At 39.7% G+C, this 25,539-nt stretch overlaps 2 protein-coding genes across 5 annotated transcripts in view; both read right to left on the minus strand.

The window, feature by feature from the left end:
• Positions 1 to 12,516, minus strand: part of phip (pleckstrin homology domain interacting protein) — a 52,914-nt gene extending 40,398 nt beyond the window's left edge. For both annotated transcript variants that reach the window (XM_034076552.2, XM_034076551.2), the window contains exons 1-8: positions 12,137 to 12,516; positions 11,965 to 12,023; positions 11,850 to 11,879; positions 11,640 to 11,699; positions 8,260 to 8,410; positions 7,457 to 7,555; positions 7,080 to 7,240; positions 938 to 1,159 (exon numbers count right to left, since the gene is read on the minus strand). In XM_034076552.2, the coding sequence (XP_033932443.1) occupies positions 938 to 1,159; positions 7,080 to 7,240; positions 7,457 to 7,555; positions 8,260 to 8,410; positions 11,640 to 11,699; positions 11,850 to 11,879; positions 11,965 to 12,023; positions 12,137 to 12,176 (822 nt within the window). In that variant the 5' untranslated portion in view covers positions 12,177 to 12,516. The remainder of the gene's footprint in view (positions 1 to 937; positions 1,160 to 7,079; positions 7,241 to 7,456; positions 7,556 to 8,259; positions 8,411 to 11,639; positions 11,700 to 11,849; positions 11,880 to 11,964; positions 12,024 to 12,136) is intronic.
• Positions 12,517 to 17,986: 5,470 nt separating this feature from the next.
• On the minus strand, positions 17,987 to 25,356 carry hmgn3 (high mobility group nucleosomal binding domain 3). 3 transcript variants are annotated; one of them, XM_034076241.1, is made up of 7 exons: positions 25,187 to 25,356; positions 23,639 to 23,689; positions 23,363 to 23,392; positions 21,720 to 21,770; positions 21,135 to 21,183; positions 20,399 to 20,476; positions 17,987 to 18,789 (listed from the first exon to the last, which is right to left on the minus strand). In XM_034076241.1, the coding sequence occupies exons 1-6, from the start codon at positions 25,199 to 25,201 to the stop codon at positions 20,442 to 20,444; spliced, it is 231 nt and encodes a 76-aa protein (XP_033932132.1). In that variant the 5' UTR covers positions 25,202 to 25,356; the 3' UTR covers positions 17,987 to 18,789; positions 20,399 to 20,441. The 3 variants fall into 3 exon arrangements, with proteins under 3 accessions (XP_033932132.1, XP_033932130.1, XP_033932131.1); XM_034076239.2 differs by having other exon boundaries at positions 21,085 to 21,183; XM_034076240.2 differs by lacking the exon at positions 20,399 to 20,476 and having other exon boundaries at positions 21,085 to 21,183.
• Between the last annotated feature and the right edge of the window lie 183 nt (positions 25,357 to 25,539).

Genomic DNA, 25,539 nt, shown 5'->3' on the forward strand with positions numbered 1-25,539 from the left:
TGAAATAACTTTGCTATCTGTTTTTGAATCGTATTTTTTTTTTTAATAGTTCTATCACACCTGTACTTGACTCTGTTATAGTTTGAACCTTTTTGTTGGTGCAGCTAGTTTGAATGACTTTGTATACTGCAGGGTAGCTTGTGAATTTACTCCAGGTGGAACTAAAGTCGGATTTAAGACTTGATTATATTTCACATCATTCATCCACATCTGTAAAGTAACTAAAGGTATTAAAATACATGTAGCGGAGTAAAAGTACACCATGTACCTCTGAACTGTAGTGGAGTAGAAGTACAAAGTAGCATCAAAGTCAAGTAAAAATATCTCAACATTTTACTTAAGTACAGTACTTGAAGAAGTGTACTTAGTAACTTCCCACATCTGAAATCAGATATGACTTCAAGTCATGTGATCGTTTCTTAGTATTTGATCCTTGAACTTGGCCTCAGGAAATGCAAGGACTTCACAGTTTTGGCAACAAGTTTTGGAGAAAGCAAATCGGAGGCTTAAAAAGAGACAGGGAGGTGCATCTTCATCATCGTCATCTAGCATGCAAGAAGTGTAAATAGAGGACAGTGAAGGAGACAGTGAGGAGGACCACACTTTGTGTGGGGTGAGTACCAAACGCTGTCTCCTGGTAACTCACTAAAAGAGTGATGTGCACACCTGATAATAGGGCCGTTTTACATTTCAAACTAACTGCAGTAGAATTTCAGTTTGTCATAATCTAAATATTGTTTTAGTGGCTTTTCTCGTTGCAGGCATAATTCCTAGAATAACAACAGCTAGGGTACTACTTTAGTCTAAACTGAGCAGTTTGTTACAGACAGACATAAATGGTGGCAGGAATACAAAAATATTATAAGTGGCTTTTAAATTCTCTTTTCAGCTAAATAACTACACACGCACAAACATGAAGTGCTGAGTGTCCTCGTACCTGCAGAGAGGTGATGGAGGCTGCATGTCCCTCCAGGACGGCTAGAGGGGCGCAGGTCTGTAAGCACCACACCCTGATGGTCTTGTCACATGACCCGGCAGCGATCATGGTGTTCTCGTAGCTCACAGCCATGTCTGAGATCTCAGCGGCGTGTCCGCGCAACGTGGCCAGCAGACGCCCGTCATCTGTTCCCCAGATCTTCACCAGGCAGTCGTCTGAGCCCTGAGGAAGAGAAGAAGGCAATCAGACTCCAGTGAGGACTAGTATTTTAGTTTGAGAAGTGGCGTGTCTGCCCTCGGATTCACTTCTAGTAGGACTAATTGTCTCTAACATGACTAACATGTCAAGTTTTTAAATACTTTAAATAAATCTGGGCACGCTGCAGGCTTCAGACTGTCAGCAGACTGACACACGTGGAATGCAAACAGAAGAGGGAATGAGGGGCTTCAGAAAAAAGAGGTGATTAATCTTCCGTGAGTTAACAAGTGACAACGAACAGTTATAGGCACATGATTGTCAGCAGCTCAACTTCTGTTTGTGTATTTCCATCCACTTCTAATTTGAGTATTTAATATATGGTAGACATCGCCAAATGAGCATGTTACTGTGGTGTCTTGGGATATTTGGGTCGGATATAGTTTAGTTACCTATAAAGGATATTTGTTGTTGTTGCCTAAACAATTGTATTGATTTTCATTTATTTATTTTCCTTAATAATGTAGCTGTTCTTAATGCAATCCAGGAAATGTAAATGTAACCCTGGTTGGGATGTTAGGATAAAATAAGCCAATGTTTACATTTTCCCAAACCAATCTTATAATGTATTGTGAAATCAAGGAAATATCAATAAAAGTAGTTTCTATTTTTGCAAATGAACTCTTCATATTTTTTATTAATGGAAAATAATAAATACATTACCTTTAGTAATGCAAGAACAATTACAGAACGCAAATATAGTGCAAGTACAATAAGTTCCAAAATCCTTTTTGTTATTTTATTTTTTAAACTACACCGTGTTCATTATAGAACACATCATGTAAATGTGCTTTATTTATGAAATCAGGTCTCTGCAATCACGCAAATGTTTCCTCACACTCTACTTTGCATTTGGGTATTCACAATGATGTGGTCACAGTGTGCCGGTAGGCATAATTAATGACATCCAACTTGCTATTTACAGACAAGTAACAGGTCAAAGAAACACATTGATTCAGATAGCTCAACTTGTATTTTAAAGGGGCCATCTTTTTGATCTTTTTCAGCTTGTCATTTGTATGTTGTGCCTCTACTATGACATGTCTCCATGCTTTAATGTTCGAAAAGGTCTTTATTTTCCTCATACTGTCTGTACTGCAGCACCTCTTTTCACCCTCTGTCTGAAACCAGAGCCTAGTCTGCTCTGATTGGTTAGCTGGACGGCTCTGTTGTGATTGGTCAACTCCAAGTACAATCGCGGAATTTCTGGGGCGGGGGTAACTCCCTCTGGAGGGAACTTAAGGATCATAGCCTTTGCAAACCATTCAGATGCACACAAACACATATCTGAAACACTATAGGGAATTAAGACCCAGAAATGTACAATACGGCCTCTTTAATATTATACACTGTGGGATAGGCGTGTCTCTCTGTGTGTTCTAGCAGTAAGTAGAAGTAAAGTCCTCTCAGTAATATATTTATTGTCAGTATTAAGTGGAAGCAAGCTAAGAGAGGTACAATTTCTTTGGGAAAAAAGGCAATAATTATAAATAATCCATCATCCATAAAGTCAAGTGTATAATACATCTGGTAGCATAGAGGCAGCTTCTAGCACAGCCTTTAGTCTGGATTGAAAAAGCATGACCCTTAATGAAGACATTGATACAGCCTATAGGGACTTTAACTTCTGGCTGTAATCCAGATTGTAAGGGGTTAAAGAGATTGTGATCCAACATGGAGCCAGAGCCATCTGTGCCTTGATTAGGAACCAGTGTAAAGGTGTATAATGCACAGTGTGACAATATGTTATATCTTTATTTTTGAAAAAGATTAGTGGCTGGAAATAAATAAGAAACGTGTAAGGAAAGTGTTATAAATAGAACATTTTAAAAGTGTGATGGCACATTTTCTTAACTGAATGATCAAATATGCATTTCAGGTGTGATCACATTGAGTGAGTTAGAGAACATGCCAAGAACACATCCTTTTATATCTTCAGAGCTTTTGTTTCTACAATAACAGCAGCGGAATGGATCTTTTGGAGAAAATGTTAGATGAAAACTCCAACCCCCTTCTTTGAATAAATCATAATCAGCAGAGTCGGACTGAAGCTGTTATTTTATGTGATCAAAACAGGGAACACTCCCTTAGCGAGTTAGAAAAAAGATCTCAAGGACGAATTACCAGACGGACGAAAACCAGATCTGCCCAGGCCTGAATGCAGCAGCGTCAGAAAAAGACTTTCCTTGTTGCTGTAGATGTGAAGTTAAGCTAGTATGAACAATGCATATTAGCTGCTCCAATGCTGCAGGTCTCCCTTGAAAAAGAGATCTATGATCTCAATGGGACCAATCTGGTTAAATAAAGGTTTGAAATGAAATGAAAAATGTGTCCTTCCCAATGTCTGTGATAAGGAGCTTGCAGCCATTTCTAAAACGATATTACACAAATCAATGTGGCCAATCGATGGTTAGCTAAACCTTTATTTACTTATGCATTGATCGAGAAATCATCACAGTAAATGTTTACACTGGATATCAATCAATGTGTGTTCCGCTGCAGCACGGTGGAGAGGAAAAATACTTCCAGAAATAAGAAAAGATATAAATAAAAAGGATCTTGTGATGGAAGGAGACAGTGAGAGAGAAAAGGGAAAGGGGAAAAGTGAGAGAAACCAAGAGTGAATTTGAATTCTGGCACTTAGCCAACGCCTCAGAGGAAATATTTTCTCCAGTTATGATGAGAAATGGCAAGACGAGGGAGGGAGAGAGGAACAAAGGAGGGGCAGCGCAGGATGAGGGACTGGGGAGAGAAATAGAGAGTGTAAGAAAGAGAGACAACAGGAAACAGAGACATATCTACCCCCCCCTCCTCCACTCCGCTCCCTTCGTCTCACTGTCAGCAGCCAGCCATTTTTAGAGATGTAAGAAGAAATGGTGTACAGCAGCAGGCAGTGTTTGACTCAAGGATCCAAACAGAAAGCAACATTAAACTTACATTATCTCATTGTTCCTTCAATGTCTAACATTCTGCTGTAGCGCTAAACCGACCACATGGAAATAAAGAACACAGCACAAGGATACTAGTGGCACCGGGAGGGCAAAGGTCAACTTCCTCCTTTAAAGACTCCACAGGTTTTGTTTTGTGATTTTTCTTCCATTCAGGGTGAATTCGGCTAAAGCTGTGAGTCATTTGGTAAAAGCGTCCCACGGCTGTAAGGTAAACAGTAATTACCTCCTACCAGAACTGTAACAACAGCGAAAACACAGAGCCTTTGTCATACTGGTGAGAAAACACAGCTTGTAACACTCATACATACAGCATGAGGGGACTGAACGACCACTAGCGCACATTAAAGTAACCGATCCTTTAGAGCTCTTCAAAATGCACCTGGGCTGCACAGTTCATCTCAAAATGGCAAACTTAATTGATGCAATATCCACAACGCAGGAAGTGAAGTGTTTGTTAAATGAGGGCCTATAAAAGATATTTTACAGACTTAACTAAATATCCCTGTTTGGTACAATTACAATATGATCATTGACATTATTAATGACGCGAGTAATGTTTAAAAAATGATTATTCCCTCCAACATAAAGCAAGATATATTGATTTAAACGTGTATCCACACTGGTAGCAGGATGTATCAAAATGTAGGTATTTTTCATGATGAAAAATGATTTTGAAATCGAATCCACAAACTCAGATTACTATGCAGAAACAGATACAGCCGCCCTTTGAATTGTAAGAAAATGATAGTTGAGAAAGTATTTTGAACAGTCTCTGCTGATTTGAACCCCTCAACTCTCAGATTAAAACAGAGAAGAAATGACACTCGCCATTGTGTTCTTTATTCTTTTATAGGTCATAAAATACTGGCAACAGAGAGACATACAAATCTAAAATCAAGTTGATCTGCAAATAAATCCAAAATATAGTCTACGGTTGCATTTTTTGCAGATTTTAAGTTTATTTCTCCACAACTGTCAACCATCACTTTGCCTTTGGGACATTAGTTTTTTAAGAAGCAGAGAGTTGTCTTGCGGCTCTATGTTGTTTGAGCCAGAGGTTCTCTTCTTTCCATACCGTTCCCTAGGTTAGTGTTTTTCAAAGTGGGGGCCCCGACCAGGGATCGACCGATATGGCTTTTGCAAGGCCGATACCGATACCGATTATTAGTAATCAAGGAGACCGATAACCGATATTTGGAACCGATATACATTTGCAGTAAAATCAGAAAATCTAGTGTCAAAATGTAGAATAACACAAACTCCAACACAACTCAACACAACTTCTTTGAAATGCATTTAAGCATATATTATGTTTAATGAACTTTTAAACATCTTACAACTGGTTTCCTCTCTGTGCCCTTTTCTTTAGTGCAGCCATCTACTATGAGTTAGAGAGAGACAAGAATTGGGGCAGCAGGCTGACATGCTTAACTAACAATAATGCTTAATTTATTATATCAAACCAATGCCTGTCTGTCTAGCATAAAATCCCAATAAGCTGCTAGCAACTGCAAAACACTAGTGCTTGCTAATGTTTTGCAAACTATTAAAAGTGAGGCTATTACAGTAGACCTAACGTTAGACTAGTAGCCTCACTTCTAAACATTTGCTAAATACATTAGCTAATGAGCTTCACATATCAACCTGAAAAACTTCGAGGCTCCACTCGCAGCCCCCCCTCCGCACCACAGTTCCGCTGCGAGACGCTGCACGCTGACTGACTTCCCGCGTCCCTGTGTAACTGGGAAGCTGATAGAATTGGATCAATAGATCGTGCTGTTTTTGCAGCTTCAGCATAGGGGATTGGGATGTTTATTGAACTTCGGCTTTCAACTGATTTACCTTCGAAACACATGTGGCTCTGCCGCTCAGCGCTGCTGCTCGCCTCTGTCTGTGTCTGCGTTTTTCGCACCTGCCTGTAATCTGAGAAGGTCCCGCCTCGATGGCTGGCTCCCGCCCGGAAAATCTTGTTGATTGACACTTCAGTAATAGCCTATCAGATAGCGCTGTGGGCGGGACATTGCTCGTGTGACTGCAGACAGAGAAACGGCCGCATCAGAGCCAAAGTGTTATCGGCAATTTTATAAAAAAAAGGCTGATACCGATAATCGGTCAAATGAGGAATATCGGTCCCGATAATCGGCCTGGCCGATAATCGGTCGACCCCTAGTCCTAATAGTCGGACTATAAAAAAAAAACACTGGCGAGAAATAAAAAAAGGTTATAATTAGATGTATCAAGCGTCTGCTGGCAAACAGGTTTGTTCTCTGGCTGCAGTGCATTTATTTATCTCTTGAGCACACACACCAAAATGTATTATCAGCAAAACAAGGACACGCAGAAAACAAGGTCACTACCCAGAACGCCTTTTGGTTTGCTGAGAAGTAAATGTGCCCTTTTCAGAAATTAATTACTATTCTCTGGAGGTTTAAAAGCACTCATATGTTGATAAGAGTATTAAAAACTTGAAAAATATTCCTCTAAGGTACATTTAGAACAGATAAAAAATGTGCGATTAATTTGCGATTAATCGCGATTAACTATGGACAATCATGCGATTAATCGCGATTAAATATTTTAATTGACTGACAGCCCTAATTATTTTGCAAAGCACTGGAAGGTAGGACCACATGAAGAGACATTTTCCAAGTTTTAGATGAGTACATCATCTCAAATGGACTTGACTGGTCTCGTTGTGTGTGTGGGTGTGTGTTCAGATGGAATAACATGACTTTCAATAGGCTACCAAAACACTATAACACACGCTTTACAAGCAGCAAGAGGAAGCCAAGCTGAGTTCAACCAAGGCCCCAGGAAGTGAGCCGGGTGTTGAAACAAATGTTCATAGTGGCTAAATGGTGGTACTACAACTTCTGTGACCGTGAGTTCAACTTCCAACACACCATGAACACAACACGCACAGACAGCAGCCTTACCGTGAAGATGCGTCGTCCGGTCCTGTCGAAGGTGACGCAGTAAACGGACGAAAGATGTCCCAGAATCCTCTTGTGCATCTTCATGTGCAGGTACACCACCGTGGGCACTAGCTGCTTAAGTCTGTAGGAGCCGTTCAGTCGACGGCCGAAGTTTGTCTCCACTGGGAAACAGAAATGACACAGACACCAGTGAGGAATGTGCAGGAATACACATTGATTCTGAAGCAAAACATAATATCACCACTGCTAAATATAACATCAGCTAAAGGACCATGGCAGCTAATAAGATAGTACGGAAGATCTGACTCCTAGACTGAATACCAAAAGCATGACGAAGACTGAAAATTGTGTTTTGTTTTGCAAAGTGTTCTCTTTACCAATATTAGGTGGGCTCCCATAGATAATAGGTGGCTCCGGTGGTCTTCCACAGTGCAGAGCAGCCAGCGCAGAGCCCTTCCACACAACATGCTTGCAGCCTGGAGGAGGATGAACACAAACAGAGATGCATAAAGATATACAGACACACATTTTATACACATGGTTTCTGCAGGTTTCAACAAATTAAATGGAAGGATTTTGAAGACCATATAAAGTGAAATTGAATTCCCATTCTTTTTGGTCGTAATACTGGCACAAGAAGTCCTAGAATTACTTGAAGTAAATTGATTGATTTATCAAATTGGTTATATTATACAATAGTCATATTTAACAGCAATCTAAGTCTAAATCTAGCTACATCTAAGATCTTAAATGAAAGAAGCTGGTAGGGTAGAATGACAGTCACCATGGAGATAAAGAAGCACTTAATGAATGTGCTAAATTAGATTATGATACGAGTTAAACACCTTTATTTTGATTGCGGTTTTGTTCTCCCGCCAACCAGGACACATTCACTTTGACAACTCTCTTCATTGTTTGCAGTTACCATGACATTCAAGTCATATTTAACATTTATTTATTTATTCTAAATTTCAGACAATTTAATTTAAGACTTTTTAATGACACATGAAAACATGAAGACAGTATTTATTATGGATTGTCCATATTGTATTCATCTATTATATTTACATAAGTACAAGGGAACGAAATGTAGTGAAAAGAGGTTTGTTGTAAGGACATGCAGAGAGCTGTAGTTGTGTGTTTGCATATTAAAGTAAATATTTAGAATGTATGCACTCACTCTTGCTGGTGCGGAGGAGATTCTGCCGGCCGGCCCCCAGCAGGCTGGTGAGTCCCGGCACGCTGGCGGGGACCTCGGTCTCCAGGAGAGGACACACTCTGGAGCAGACCTGCAGCAGGTGTTCGGGACTGATGTGCCGGTATAGCTTCACCTGAACACACACACACACACACAATGTATACATCACTTCAGGGGACATTACATTGACTTACATGCATTTCCTGGAGACTTATCCTAACCTTAACCATAACCAGCACATGCCTAACCCTTACCCTTACCCTAATTCTAAACCTAACCAAGTCTTCACCCTAAAATTAATGATTCCCCTCATGGGTACCTCCAATTTGTCCCCATAAGGGAGGCGAGTCCCCACACGTGACTGTGTAAACAGATGTAGGTCCCCACAAGTATAGTAAGGCTAGGCCACACACACACACACACACACACACACACACACACACACACACACACACACACACACACACACACACACACACACACACACACACACACACACACACACACACACACACACACACACACACAGATTGAATAGCAAAACTGGAAACTGACTGAAATGTGTTCAATTGTTGCACAAATGTGATTCCAGACATCAAACAAGCTCTCTCAAAAAAGATGAACTATATTAGTACACCAAAAACAAAGGAATAACATAAAAGAAGCAGTTTTCAGTAGTCCTAATAGTCGGACTATAAAAAAAAAACACTGGCGAGAAATAAAAAAAGGTTATAATTAGATGTATCAAGCGTCTGCTGGCAAACAGGTTTGTTCTCTGGTTGCAGTGCATTTATTTTCTCTTGAGCACACACACCAAAATGTATTATCAGCAAAACAAGGACACGCAGAAAACAAGGTCACTACCCAGAACGCCTTTTGGTTTGCTGAGAAATGTAAGAGTAAATGTGCCCTTTTCAGAAATTAATTACTATTCTCTGGAGGTTTAAAAGCAATAAACTGAGTACGGCTAACAAGGACTACAACAATATGTTATTCAATTATGTTTTCTTTTCAGATTAAAACAAATTCCATAAACTAAATGAATGCTTGGATTGCCCACAGTATTGAGTATGTAAGTTGCTTTGGATAAAAGCGTCTAACAAGTAACATGTAATGTAGTTAGGATGCTTGTCTTTTAGAAGGATGTGTGTGCCGTTCACATGCAATGTAGTGCATCAGCAGGGGAGGGGGGTGTGGCATGCAACACTGCACTGATATAAACACAGTGGGTCTCTGATTGCACATGGCGACTCTCCTGCATGACCTACGTCTGAAGATACACACGCCTGAGTGACTGGAATAGCAGCGATACACCAGCGGAGTTAATTATGCAGCATGCAGCCGCACTGTGTTTCATTCAGGGTGTGTTCAGGGTTTCAGGGTGTGGGGTTATTTCAAATGTATCCATTTAAAATGAGCTTTGTTTCAGACACATCTCATTTAAATATCTGAACGGGGTCAAATAGGCCTGAAATCATACAATTACACTGACACACACATTTTACCTCCATTCCTTTATCTGACAGTAACACTTATTATCTGTGGCACACACACCTATACACACACAGAATTAATGACCCCTTAATTGCTTTCAACAGCCTTGCAGGTTCAAATACGTGATCAGTAATTCTAAGCACATATCGGCACACTACCAGGCAAATGCAGCGCTGTTAAACACACACACACACACACACACACACACACTGAAAAGATAACAATTTGCTCCATTTTACTTGCTTCTTAATGGTACTGCATAACACTCCCCTTGTCATAACAGCAATACCAGAAAGCACATGGCCCCCTTACACATGACAATCCCCACCTTACATTTGAATACACTGTTCTAAAATCAATAATGTATTCAAAACATAATTATCTTCAACATATGGTTCTCATAACTGAAAAATCCAATCATTGTTGAGATCCACTAGTTATTTGAGGTCAAAATTAAAATGACACATGTGTGTAAATATGGTTACAAATAATTACGGGTGCTATTTTAATTAAAAAATAGCTCAAATGTAATGTTTTCGGGATCAATTCCATATGCACAATTAAATAATCACATCTCTAATTAATCCGCCCTAATTAATTAGATGCAATTAATATCGTTAATTAATACGTTATCAATGAAGCCAACGTTGATTTCTCATTGTTGCCCAACCCCCTTCTGTACAGACCCAGACATATACACCTAACAGCCTCCGATCAAACACATCCAACCGTGATCCCCTATATAACACCATGTGTATATTCAGTCTAATAATTAAAAACCATCCGCAGTATGTTTTTGTTTTTTTCTAATAGAAGACAATTATGCACAATAGACAGGAGGCAGGCTGATCGGCAGGGAATGGGAGGGGGGGGGGGGCAGCAGAGCCAAGCAGGAAGAGAGGGGGAGAAAAAACACATGCAGGCAGAAAGACAGTCAATAATCTCTAAAACGTGTAAATGTACACCCGGGTGAATGTGCACTTCATGCGATATCGTCTCGCATATCCATGTGTCTGTGTATGAGAGAGAACGAATCGAGAAAATCCAGCAAATTAAATAGGTCATAAACCAATATTTTTATATTAATATTCAAATCAAACTTCAATTAAATAAAATAGCAAAACAAGTGGGGGTTCACACCTCACCACAATGGCGAAGAAATAAATATGTACGCGATGATTAATTCTCTCCACGCCCCCATGCGTAAACGGCGCTTTCAGACGAGCCCTGATTGTTTACATGACAATTAGCACTTCATAATAGAGCGATTATAAGGTATCCTCTCATCGTTACCTCTCATCTTCAACATAAACTCATCTCTTCTCCTCCATCCGAGTTTGCAACCACAAAAAATGCTCTCCAGAAAATGCCTCCACAACAGCCCTGCACAGAAGCCTCCTCTCAACTGGCTCGCTGTAACTCCAGCTTTGCTAAATATACTGTTTATATTCTCCTTCAAAAACTCCAGTTTTCTAACTCTTGCCCCCTGTGTATTTTCAAACCCATGCACACACATTATGCAGGACAAGAGCGCCTCCATCTCTCTCTGGCTTGTGGCGCAGGGAGTCCCTCCTCCGGATCCTGGCGCTCCTACACCACAACACTCATGACGTATCAACATTTCACACACATTTTTCCAACAACTATTACAACCTTTTGCACATGCATGGCACCCAACTCGCACACCACGGTGCACAGGAGGCTGGGACCCGAGCCCTTGGTGCCCCACATCGGCCCCAACTTGCAGCCAGCTAGCCCTGCAAAGTCCTTTACAGCTTTTTCTTTACCACCTGATTTAAAAATTGCGGGAAATTCAATTTTTATTTTGCTCTCTAAAAACTTTTCCCTCAGTTATAGAGCTCCCTTACCAAATTTCTGTACGTCCCGGGGTGCTCCTGCCCTGTCCAGTCCAGCCTTATGGGTAGCAGCTAAGATGGAAAAATAATGTCGTCGTTATCATTCAGGTTATAAATGTAGCAGGTGATTTTTTTAAAGAGTACATGATAAATCAGAGTGAAAGCAACATGACAAAGTACAGTGCAGAGAGAAGCATCTCTCTCGTAGTGCTGACTGCTTACCTCCTTCTCCTCCACCTCCCTTATCAGGGTCTGAAAATAGGATACAAATACAAAATTACACCCCATGACGATTTCGGACATATTATAAATTATCCTAAAATGCATAAACACCAACCTCGGCTGCTTTTTGACACGGTCCAGCTTCTAGAAATCGGGCTATTAGAAAGTACAGTTCTGGTATGGTTGGAGGGGGAGAAGAGGACGGGAGCTGCGTTAGAAGAGGGCACCGAGGAAATTGGGGGGATATTACAACAACCATGACACATTTTCCGTTCTCCTTTACTCACCAGAAGTCAACTGCGCGATGTGTGAACTGTCTGAAGCCATTTTGGTGTTGTTTGCCAGGGCAGCGCCAGAGCCTGTGTGCTGGGTCTAGGTGGCTGCCCTGTAGCTGTCACTGTTTATCCACCAGGAAGAGGCTCCATTCAGCTCCGCTCAAACCGAGTCCCGGCTGCGTCGAGTATATCTCCGCCGAGCAACAAATAGTGCGCGCTGAACGGTTTACCCCGCAAAACACCGTCTTCCTCCAGCAAAAAACCCAGCACAGGATATGTTCCAGGGTTGGGAATCCCTTAGGGTGAATTTTAGTGGCGGTTGGTCTGTTGTGCAGGCATGTTTGTTTAAATCCCCCTCCCCCTCAAAAGCAAAAGCGCAAGCCCTCTGCGGAAGAAGACGAGTGGTGTGTTTGTTTCACGCACGCCACTGTAGAGGGGAGGTAGAAATGGCAGCCTGATGTAGGAGAGGACATTGCTGCAGAATGGCTGTGACTTCGTAGCTAGATTACATTTATCACGGTTTAATAATTACATGCCTATATATTCATAGTTTACATTTTGTTGCGTGTTAATACAATGCAACTCTCGGTTCTATTTTTCTGTGTTCGTAGCTGCGGATGTAGAATGTGGCCACCGTGTTTGAGGGGGATTTCACAGCCGACTTCTTTAGTCAGGTTTTCTCAAATAATACAGATAGTTGTAGTAATTGTGTGTGTTCTCGTCGACTTCGTGTGTTATCACACTGTCGTTAATGTGTAACAAAATGTCTAGCTAACACACCCACTCTCTGGGAGCCGTTTGGTGGGGAAGTCGTCCATTTCTCTTCCAAATACTGCGAGGCAGTAAAATGGGGGAAGGGTTGGAGAAGAAGGGGGATGCATGCAGCTTAATGAATGAAACCTCGTGAGTTACAGGAATTTAATGGCAATGAGACATGTATGCCTGCTACATAATCAGGGAAGATTGTCAAGGAAATACATCACACAGCAACTTCCTCTATGGTTCACTGCAAGGTTATGAGAAAAAGGAACAACACTCAGGTGTTATTTCCTGTTAATAAATAGTATAAGACGTCCCGTACACCATTAGTAATTTTGTGTTAAGTATGTGTTTTATATCTTTATTAAATATGCTCTACATGCTTTAACAGCAGGTGGCCAAAAGTACACGCTATTCTCTAATTGACCTTTACTCTTTTTTTTTAATTTGAAAACATCAATGAAAGCATACATAATTAAATTACCGAATTCTAACTGCATTCTGTTCAAAATTCCCATAGACTCTCTTATAAATTGCGAAACAAAATGTACAGCAATCCAGGGAACCAACTAACTAATTCACAGTGAGAGATATTTACACACCCAAGTGGAACCAGACTATTTAAAAGTGACAAGGAATGTTATAGTTTATTTGTTCCCCTTATTTTTGTCTTTTCATAGTCTAAACTCTGTTTGGAATTAGGTGATTAAATTGTGTTATCTACCTAAATAAAGAATTATTCAAAGCACTTTTCTCATGTGTTATGTGTATTGTTTTAACTGAATAGCATTATCTAAAAAAAAAAGAGAGAGGCATAGCCACTGGTATAGAAACTCATCTCCTATTTATATAACACTTGTCTCACTTAAATCCCTGGCAGACACACCAGGGAACAGACAGTCTGTTGCTGGGAAGATGCTGATGATATGGAAACTTGAACAGATGACAAACTAATTCTCTGCTTCTGTTACTTTCTGAAAATGTGTTTTGTTTTTTATATCCAGTTGATACTTTATTTTGGTGCCAAATGTTTTCTTGGTAAGCTTTTTTACGAAACAAGCAAGCAGTAAGCCTATTCTGCCATTTCAGCATCCTATGGTGACCCTCCTGTGATAGAGTTAGGTCAGCTGCGTCTAATGTCATGTCAGGCTGAATTTTTTAACTTACTCCCCTGGATTTGGATAGAGTATAATCACAAGTACAGTTTGCTGTTTTACAGAACTGTTCTCCAGGCCAATAATAATAAAGGAATGGTGATTAATGACTGCTTACTCGCCTCTTGCAAGAAAGGAATTCAGAGGGAAAGTTCAACAGCTGTGAGAGCCAACTCATATTATTTTTTGTTCAAGCAAAGAGAGTAATCATTTAAGAAAATGTTTTTACATTGTGTACGAAATGTTAGACACCCAAAATAATGAGGATACATTCCCTATTTTAGAGATAGTCATACATAAAAAGAAACAGGACAGAGTGAGATAAGCAAATATTTGAAAAAGCATTGATAGAAATGCAAATGTTACCTTAAGTTGTTTTTCATTTAAAATGCGTCACAATAAAATCCAAAGCGTTATAACTAATTGAAGACCTTTTCAGATGTGTTTTTTTTATTACGATAGATGTTGATTGCATTGATGGAAGTAGAGTTGTATATTTATTAAAGGGAAGTCCGACAATATATAAGATATAAGTCTTGAGTATAGAATATAGTCCTGTGGAGTGAATGTCTGAAGAAGACTTAAAAAAGTTCTGCAGAATTCTAGGAAAGTCAAGAGCTAGGTCTACATATTTATGAAAGTCTTTTAAATCTTCGTATTAAAACATTATAGCAGGATATCTTTTTTTCTGACAAGTAGATGAGAAGAATGATTGAGCAAAGCAATACTCAAAAATGTATTCAGGATAGGAACATGTGATCCCTAATGCATTATTTCAGAACATAATACCAGGATAAATCAATAATCTGTAATAAATATGTAAAATACAAGACATGAACAAACTCTAATTTGAATACCAATTTTTTTTCATCAATTACGACATCAATGAGTTCAATGTTTGAAATATTTTACATTTTTCTTGGTTTAAAAAATGTCATAGTTTTGCTCCTTGAATTAGTGTGCTAAAAAGTTCACGTTAAAGAGCAACACATGGCATCAGTAAAAAAAACAAGTGGAATTTGATTTTAAGTGTCAACCACCTTAAGAATGGTTTATTTAACCACTAAACTAGACCACCCTGCAATCTGTACTTGACAGCCCTCAGGGCATGTTAAAGCACAAAGGCATGGAGGCCTTTGTCAGTCACTTTATGTCACCTGTCATCCGGACCCCTCAGGTGTTGTTGTTGTTGTGCTGGCTGCAGTGGCCACAAGGAGGCAACCTCACTCTGCAGCACCTGTCTGCACAGCGGGCCACAGAGGAGGAACAATGAGGAAATGTGATCATTTACAATTTCCTGTAACTAAGAACATTTTACTGATCATAAGTGACCAGACTTCTTCAACCCTTTTCACTTATTTCCTAATTTTGAACCAAACAATTCTCCTTATACTGTAACAAGTACTAGATATTTGATGACATTAGATTAAACTCATGAATCCAGGAAGCTAATCACTTTTAGTTATTGCTTCTATGAAATTCCATGAGCTTTAATGGTGGTCTGAGTGGTGTGATTACTGTGGTATCACACCACTCAGACACCGCCTGCCCAGCACTACATGTAGATGTTGTGTTAGAATTGTTAAAAAAATGTGTAAGGGTTTAGAATAATTTTAAATAATGGTTCAGGTTATCATTCATGATAAAACCATACCCTCTCTAGGTTTTATGAACCAGTCACTTCTGTGATCCTCAGCTTCACTGGAGGGACTTCAGCTTTTTCTTCCATCATTTAAGTTGAAATGAACCTTAACCTGTTAAGCCCCAAGGTCACGACACTGTGTCTCAGGGGATCTTAATATTTAAGAACCTATTAATGTGTTATACCAGATTAACGGGAATAATCTCAGCTAACTGACGATACAAACCATTTTTACCAAAACAAAACACAAGTCTCATAAGAAGCATCTAAATGACCCCTGAGTTAAAAATGCTAATGCACTTTGGCACAGAACTCAAGATAAAAGATACCCTTATTACTTATCGTAGCTGCACATACAAGATATCCGATTAAAGCTGAGGTTCCACAGATTATTTAGGTATAGTATCATCACAGAGTGATCCGAACTCGCGACAGGGGAAGCAAACGCAGACATCACAACATGTACCTTTACGTAGCTTTTACGGGAGATCGTCTCACTTTAGCTGTCAATCTGATCAAAAGACTGGTTCAATGGCATTAAAACGAGAAAAAACGTGGCTGAATCGGTTAATCCATAGGTTGATAATGTTTCTGTGGAATACTTTTTTTTATTTATAATCCATAATTCCATTTGTATGTAAAAATCGGAGAGTAAAAGTTAGCTGCTAATGGTAGCCACCAGAGTTATCACAGCTTGCGGTTTTGGCTATGCGTCAGTCTCACACACACACATTACCAAATAAGGAGTATGTGGGAGTTCCCCTCGATTCCATTGGTTCTGACGGTTAGAAAGAGATGTCAATCAGCAAAATTGAGCAAGGGGGGCCAGAGATAGGTCAAATCCATCCAAATGACCCCAGAAGTTTTTTTGTTGTTGCTAAATCTCTCTAAAAAGGTCAAATTTCACTTGTTTTGCATCAATCTTGATACAGGGTACTTACTATATGTTGTAGTTTGTATTCCTAAAGCTTTTAGTCTACCATCCCATCATTCAAGGGTGGTTTTCACTATAAGTACTTTTTTTAAACTGTGTTCAATCTGAATTTACTTTAAAATAAAAACATCTATATTGATTCTGACACTTCTACATCCAACTCACACGTGTAACCTTGCTTTGGGAAAAAAGATTATTAATTGAACCCTTTTAGAAGGGAAGATATGGTCATTTGTTCTGGGAATGTCATTTTCGAGCCTGATACCTGGAAAACAGGCTCGGGGCTTAACAGGTTGGGCACAAAGTGTTGTTAAAAAAAGCAGTTAATTTACGAAATGCCTACAATGTACCCACAATAATGAGCTTCAAATATATCGGGCTCCAGGATATCCAGGTCTATTTGAGAAGATGCTGAATATTTTAGTCTTTCTTGGGGTTTAGTGCAAAACTGTGTGTTATAGTGGCTTCTTAGAACTGAAATCTGTTCCAGAGAGGGAAAACATCGGGGAAATAATATATCACTGTCAGGTTATGTAGCTTCTGAGGATGTGTATAGCCGTACTCTTAAATTAAGTGGTTTGGTTTAAATGGTCATCCTAGTAAAAAAAACCTAACTGTCAAAATAAATGTTTTGTGTAATCTGCACACATTCCTAGCTGTTATACGTTCCAGTTAAAAAGGCTCCATATTGCTGACCAAGACTCCTGATAATACATTTTTGGATTGGTCTCTGCAGTATGTGTGATATTTAAACATCAATCCACACCTCTACATGATACATTTTTTTAATTGAATTGGTGCACATCATCGGCCCACTATCGTGAGTGACAGTTTGTCCCTAAATTAAGGGAGTGTACGGTTTCGTCAGTCCCGGCAAATGCTGACCTTTCACTTCCTGACACAGCAGTTGTATTTAACACAGCCACGTGCCCCTGTCAACCTCACACACACACACACACACACACACACACACACACACACACACACACACACACACACACACACACACACACACACACACACACACACACACACACACACACACACACACACACACACACACACACACACACACACACACACACACACACACACACACACACACAGCGTTGGCTTTGTGTCAGTTTAAAAAATCATTCTAACCATGAACAGAATGAAAATGTGCTGTGGCACACAGGTAGAACACATGCATACATGTGTTTGTCTTATGGATCTTTACACAGATTACCAGAGTGTTCCAAACTACAAAAGCCAGCATAGATGAAGGCAACCAACTACAGTATACTAGAAACTACAACAAAAAGATGGCATTGCGGTCCAACAAGAGAAAATATAAAGACAAAGAGACACAGAAAAACACAAAAACTGCCATGTGACATCAAATTTAAATTTTATTTTCAAAATAGTCTCCCAACAGGATGAAACTCAGAAGAGCCCAGAGGGTCCAAAGCCAATAGAGCCGTCTAGAACAGAAGCACCACTCATTATTGCTATGTCACTCTGCTGCAGGACAAGGCCATCAGGAGAGGGGCGAAAAAAAAGATAAAGAAAAGGAGGGGTGGGGGGGGTAAAACACAGAGACCTACAAACACATTCACTCTATCAGAAATACAAAAGGAGCTATGTGAAACATAGTGGAGGTGATTCTAAAAACTAACATTTCTTTTTTTTTTAAAGCTGCAGATGTTCTACGTAGGGATTATGGACATAGTTTCTTGTAGCTCTGTATCCAAAATAGATCCAAAAACCCTCACCTTGACCATCAGGGGGAGTGCCAATAATAATGATCCTTTGTAGAGTCTACAAATATAGGCAGAGCTGGTTTACAGATCATAACAGTCGTGTTTACAGCCCCCTTCAGGTAAGATGAAGAACATCAGCAGCCGTCTGATAAAAACACTTCATTCCGTTTCTGAGACAGCGATTCAGAACGCAATAGGGAGGAGAATCGAGCAAAAACATAGTGTAAGGTAAGGGGAGCTGAAAGGAGTGTGAACATTATGCTGCTGGTTGTCCATCTCTATACTAACAAGTCTAAAAAAAAAAATCAGCATGGTACAAAAATCGTCAGTAAAAAAAGATGCTTTGCTGCCATGTTATCAGAAGGGACGAGTCGGTGGATGCGTCCGTGTGTTTATGCCTTCTCCTCAGTCGCCTCCTCCGCTGCCTCAGATACCTGAAGAAGAGAGGAAAGAGTCACATGATGAAGGTGTGTCCAAGCCCTCGCCACAGGTAGGTTCCCATGGGGACTGGATTTAACTTGCCTCAATGGGCACCTCTCTCATGTCTGTAAACTCAGCCTGGCCCCCTATAAATGGCTTTCCATACTACAAACTGCATTGCCAGGAAAACGTATTGTTTCCTGAATAGCTTCAGTGTTTTTTTAAGTATCTTAAATACGTTTTGAATCAAAGTCCGTGTGAGTAGGAGGTCAGGGTTGAACGAGAAGAGGACTATTATCCAGGAGACCATTGTCTGTGACTTTTTTTTTACCCATCATAAATGACAAAATAACTAATTTTAAGCTAAACCAAGATATGTTGCTAAAGCTAGCCAAGTTGTTTTGTTGCAATTTTGTTTTGTTTTCTTACCCAACTTTAACCGCATGTTTCAAACGGTTACGTAATTCAGGAGGTACATTTCCCTAAATACATTATAGAGAATGCAGTTTAGCTGTATGGGAACTTAACATGTAGGAGACAGGGTTGCTAAGCTACATGTAAAGCTAGGGCCAGGAGGTGGCTGCCTATCGTAAGACTGGGAACAGGTTGAAGCAGCCTGGCTCTGTACTAACATTAAATTAAAAAGTTGACCTACAAGCATCTCTAAAGCTCACGTATTCAAAAATATATCTGGTTTGTTTAATGTGTACAAACACTAAAACAGAAGGCTAGCTTTTTCAACTGGTTTCCAGTCTTTATGCTAAGCTAATTTCCCTGGCTTCAAGTTTTGTAGCCCACAGCCAAGAGAGAAGCATCCATTAGGGCTGCAAGATATATTGTTTCAGCATCAACATTGCAATGTCTAAGCGCAATATAATATAAAATGAAATCTTGCACGACTCTCTTTTTCTGCGACTAATCTACAAGAGTAGTTTGTCTGATTTCTCAGTTTTAAGTTTTATTAGATCATGTATTACTACTGAGATAGCAAACCACCAATCACAATAATTCCTGATCAAACAACAAAAGTGCTGACCACAACCTTAACTTGAGCGAGAAACATGAGAAATATGTAAAAAAGGAAGATTTGTTTGCAAAAATAAGGCAACATCAGCTGTATGGAAATATTTCAGCTATACAAAATATGCAGTGCGGTATTTTAGTAGTAAGACATGGGCTTTGTTCCAAGAAGCAAGTTTATCAAGTTATCAGGATAACGCAACACCTTTATATCTGGCGCATTTACTGCTTGTTGTGGCAGGGAGTTTAGTTTTTATTTCCAACTTTAGTGTTCAAATCAATGTCTCAATAGTTGTTGGGACTGTTTCTCTTGTAGAAAGGAGTTCCAATGGCACCTCTTTAAAGTGATATCTGTTGATTATAGTGTGTAACTGGAACTTCTATCTGAAAAAACTGAATTATTCAATTTAATTCTGTGAGCACTGCAGCACAAACACATTTCCATTCACCTTCATTGTTTTTGGGTGTACATATAGATATTTTCAAACCTCAGGGTTATGAAAGGTAAATCTGGCCCCAAGCTGCTGGCTCAAATGATTTGCAGCGTTTTTACCCCGATAGCTTAGATTATTTGTTACTAAATTGCTGGGAAAAGCTACTCACTGAAACGCATAACTCCTTTAGTATATGCAGGTATCATCTCCTCTTATTTCTTCTGCCTCTTCTGGTAGAGCCGGCTGTCTATGAACACAGTGAGCCAATAATATTTCACATCACAGCTGTATGAGCGGCAAACCTTCCTGCTCGTATAAAAAGAAAGTCATCCTTGGCCTACTTCACTGCACACAGCAACGAAAATGTCGGACATACTTACTTCTTCACTATCCCACTCACTTCTGTCTCTTTCATTTGCTCCGTCAGACACGCCACAGCACTCAGAAAACACTCTTGTTGATGTAAATGTTTGCTCAATAACACACAATTTCTTGGTAAGTAATAAGTTAGTGTCCAAACACGCACTTCAAAGACGGAGTTAGAAACACTCGTGCATACCCTTAACTCTGACTGTCTCATTCTGCCCTCTCACTGACATCAAGGAGGGAGCCGTGCTTCTGATGAAAGACACACTGACGGACGGACGAGACACGTAGATCTGTATGTGTGTGTGGGTGTGTGTGTGTGTTTATGTAGTGAAGGAATATAGGTGCGGTTAATATGCATGTGCGTGTTCGTGTTTTTACACAAATTGACAACATAGGGGAATAAAGATAGTTAATTTTCTTGTCGGTCTCTGACTGAAACTTCTCTTTCTTCTATAACATTTTCTTTCCTATTTTCCCTCCTCATACCTCGTTGGTCTTGCGCTCTCCGTTCTGGGCCGGTCCGTCATCCCTCTTACCCTTAGCGCCGACTTTCTTTGCCTTTGAACCCTTATCGTCCGCAACTTTCTGCACGGAGGAAATGGAAAATAAGAAATTCTGGTATATATGGAGTAGTAGTAGTATGTTTTTTCTGCACTTAATAAACAATTTTATGAAAAGAATGCAGAAGAAAGTAAATAACAATAAGCAATTTAATAAAGGTGGAAAAATATTGATGAAAAGCTGTAGGATTAAGTTCAAGACTATTATACCTACCGTTTTTAACCATTTTACTGTACATTTACTATTGGCAAAAGACTACATCGTTTAGGTTATATCAACAAAAAAAATTAAAACATTTCATAACCTTCTATATACTTAGCAAACATCTCCAGTGTGACCAGGTAGTGAGGTTACTTTGCTAATACATAGGTAATTGTATTTAATATAATATGCTTGCATGTGAGGATTTCTGTGTGCGTGCTTTTGTGTTTTCCACACCTAGTGGCCTTGGTCACGCACATAGACCAGTAGTGAGGGGCAACCGAGGGCATCAGACTGTTGCAAATTCATGGGGATATAAATAAATCATTGTAGTTAGTGTGTGTTTGTGTGTACTTTACCTTCACAATGGCCTTCTTGGGCTTGGTCTCAGGCTTGGCTGGACCAGGTTTCTGTACATTTAGAAAAAGTCAGTCAGGACCGAATATTTTTAGTAATAAGATCTTCCATATATGAATCTATTTTATTATTATTATTATTATAACGTTTCATCTCTTGGCTACACTTACAGAGACATATCTGTGCTGTTTAAGCCACAAGAGCTGCTTAGTAAATCCAGTAGGACTAAAACAGAACACATGGAGGCGATACCATTGTAGATGTTATGAATATTAAAGTACCATATTCCTTACAAATGGGATCTGACAGAGTTCCCGTGCTAATATCTTCCTTTTCTCACAGGGAACTGACCTCAGACCACTGTACAACGACTATAACACATGAGATTTCAAATTCTGGTCACTCAGTGTGAGAACGTTTGCTGCAGAGCTTTTTCCAGGCCGCTGAGTGCAGACCATGTTACCCTGAAGCCACATCGCTGTGACACATTTAAATCATGTGAATCTTTCTCAAAATGTCTCTGTTTTTCTTTAGATATCACTTACAGTCTGCACATGAGAAGCAGCAGAAAGCGGGGCTTGACATTAAATTATTTAATGTCATGTTTCGTATTATAATGTAGAATTTTAATCATGCAGTCCAAATATAGACGGCAGCAGAGCTGGTTTACTGGCAAAAAAGTAGCATTTTATTAAATAAGCTGACTGCTGAAAACATTCAGAAGACAAGGAAATATCAGATCGAAAACATGCAAAAATGTACAGGTTTAAATAGGCACATCAAAAACTTAAAAGGAGTAGTTTGACAATTTTGGGAACACAACTCTTGGTTTACTTCTTCCAACCACTGTCATGTATGTCTGTTAAACAGGAAGCTACAGGCAATAGGTACATGGTAAGCTTAGCATAAAAACTGTGAGCAAAGTGACTTTTTGGTGTTTAAAGTTGTATGGCAAATACATTTTATTTTTTAGTACAGATTAACCAAATACAATGTGTCACTTGCTGAGCTTTTGAGGAACTAGTTATTGTCGTACATTTTGTGTACCTTTTTTCCAATCTTTATGCTAAGCTAAGCTTACTGGCTGCTAGCTGCATTGTCCGCACATTTCCCAAAATTGTCATCAATTCCTTTAAGGTACACATGCAAATGTACAAAGGCATGCAGAGGCTCAACACAGATGGGTTCAACATGCAAAGTACAACACAGATAAAAACGCATGGTCTGTTTAGCAAGGCTGCATGATCACAAATAAATAATAACCAAATGATTCCTTGATAAATATTATGATTACTATCATTAGTTTAACAAGGATTGAAGTGATTCTTTGATCAATTAACATTTTCCATGAATAGTTTTGGTAACTTCTTAGTCAACTTTGGGATGGAATATCACTTGTGTTACCTTTTAATCATGCAGCCCTACACTTCAACAAGGTGTTGCAACAGACCGGACCAAGAATGGACAAAGACAACAGAAAAAAAACAGCAGGCCTTGAGGAGCATGTATATGAAATTTGTTAAATTGCCTCCATCAAATCCATTAATTGGGTGAGGACTTTGCTCTGAGCCTTGGTAACATGTGACATTTACAAGGAGAGGAAGAAGAGAGGTGAAGACAGGAGGGAGGGGAGAACGAAACTTACCGATTGCAATCTCTCTGACCTTCTGGGGGGCTGCAGGAGGAAGGGATGATCAATGAGGGAAAGAGAGAAAGTGACAGAGAGAGAAAGATATCAGTTGTACCTTTGTGGGCTGATGTTGAGTGTCTGGTGATTTCTACAAGCGTCAATCATTAACCTGTTATGTGTCTATTTCCCCGCTCACACACACTCTTTCTCTTTGTACAAAAAACAACAACAACCAAAACACAGCACGCCAACACACGCCTCACAGCACCAGAACATGCCTGAAACATTTACCTCTTGCTTTGTGACTTTGGAGGCCTCCTTGCCCTCAGAAGTCTCTGGAATCTGTAGGAAATGCAATGAAGATTATATATTTGTAATTCCAAGTTTGTTTTATCATTTTTAATTCTTAAACAATAAACATCAGATATGGTACACTCGAGTTTTCTATCTTTTATAATCCATACATCTATCATAATTTTATTAGCAGAAATGCCAAAAATGTAGTAGTTTCACAATATTTCCTGGATCAAGAAAATAGTGTAAGGTTTTATTCATCATCAAAGTTATCGTACAACACTAGTTATATTTAACATAACACAGTTACAACTTCCTGTGCATAAAGTAAAACCAAATGAAATGTAATGTTAAAAAAAAAATCCATTATAGCTATAGAACACAACAACAACTATTTCGGAACTAATTTACTATAGGCAACCTATTAGAATAATTGATTAATGTATTGATTTCCTGAATTTATTTATAATTTTTCAAAAAAATACTGTGATGTTTAACATAAAGTAATCAAGCCCTAATTGTATTTGTACTCATTTGATTTTATGTGTGATCTCTATGCGGAATTACATTTTAAATGAGGCACCTTGCTTACATACCAGGCTCAGCTCCCCAGAGATGAATGGAGAGTAAACATTAATATTGACTTACAACACACCGTGCTGTCAGCATCATGAAGAACATCATATTATAAACATGGAATACACTCAGGCTGCGCTGCGGACAGGTGAGGACAGCCCCCCCTCCAATTCCACCGTTAAAAAAAATGAGCAAATGTTGGTGAAGCCTGCAGGTTGGTAATCGCATCATTTGCATGTGGGCGACCCTGGAGGCCCCCCATTCTCTGCCCTCAAAGGCGAATCGGTGCAGACAATGGCAGTTTTTTTTTAAATGGCAGAAAAGCGCATTTCCATGTATGCACTGATACAATGCACTGGAGCTCGTCGAGCACTGCTGTTTGGATAGTGTCACGGCCTCTTTTAACGCAGCGGCAATTGTCCCTGATCCCCTCTTTCTTTAGTCCTTTCTCTGCATCTGGATTTGGGTCTGTTCACTCCGGCTACCATTCATCCCGATAGGAGAGCCAACATGAGACAGGGAGGTGGTGATCTACACTGTTATATTACACATTCAGAATCAATCGATCTTAAATATGCTTGAAACGCGCCTATAAAAAATCATATAATATCCCGCACGTCTCCTTCGGGATTTACGCATCTATCCACCCGACAGGTCCGCCTGACATTCACCAGCGCGCGCAGCGGACAGGGAAGTGGCACATAACACGACCACAAGAACGGCCATTGAGATGGAGGCATGGACATTAATAGTGTAAATAGTCATAACAAGATCATAACAGCATAGGTCATTTACACACAAGCGTTAAAAACTATTGAAAAGGTTGCGGGCGAAAAAACTCTTCCTCAAACTTTGGCATCACCTCACCTGCCTCCATGTCGCCACTGAAATCGCGCACTGCAATTTTTCTCAAATGCAAGAGCAGGAAAACTACAGTGAAGTGAGCAGGAATACACAGCCGACACTCACCTTTCTCTTCGGCATTTTACGCGTGAATTATTCTCCAACAAGCACGGGGGAAAAAAGGTCAAACTCTAAGGTCCAGTAGAGGCGAATTTGAACTACCTCGGAATACAGGATCAATATCTAAGCACCTTCGATAATATGTTGATTATATGCACTCCCCAAAACTCTGAACCTCCCACAGCCATTGGGCAGAGGAGTCCAAATCCGCTCCTGCACTGACTCCTGATTGGCTCTTCTCGTGTCTATGTAAATAAGAGCCTTTCGGACATTGGTCGACTTTTATCAGAGGGTGTCTGTGATTGGCTGCGCGCTCATTGTGGAAAGTGAGGACAGGCCATTGACAGCGGGGTGGACTC

This window comes from Pseudochaenichthys georgianus, chromosome 24 (genome assembly GCF_902827115.2).
Source record: "Pseudochaenichthys georgianus chromosome 24, fPseGeo1.2, whole genome shotgun sequence".
NCBI classification, from domain to species: Eukaryota; Metazoa; Chordata; class Actinopteri; order Perciformes; family Channichthyidae; genus Pseudochaenichthys; species Pseudochaenichthys georgianus.

Coding starts and splice junctions, on each gene's coding strand:
- hmgn3 (XM_034076239.2), bottom strand. Junction 21,771..23,362: donor GGTCAGAGAGATTGCAATCG/GTAAGTTTCGTT, acceptor CTAAATGTACAG/AAACCTGGTCCAGCCAAGCC. Junction 20,477..21,084: donor GAGAGCGCAAGACCAACGAG/GTATGAGGAGGG, acceptor CTGTGTTCATAG/ACAGCCGGCTCTACCAGAAG.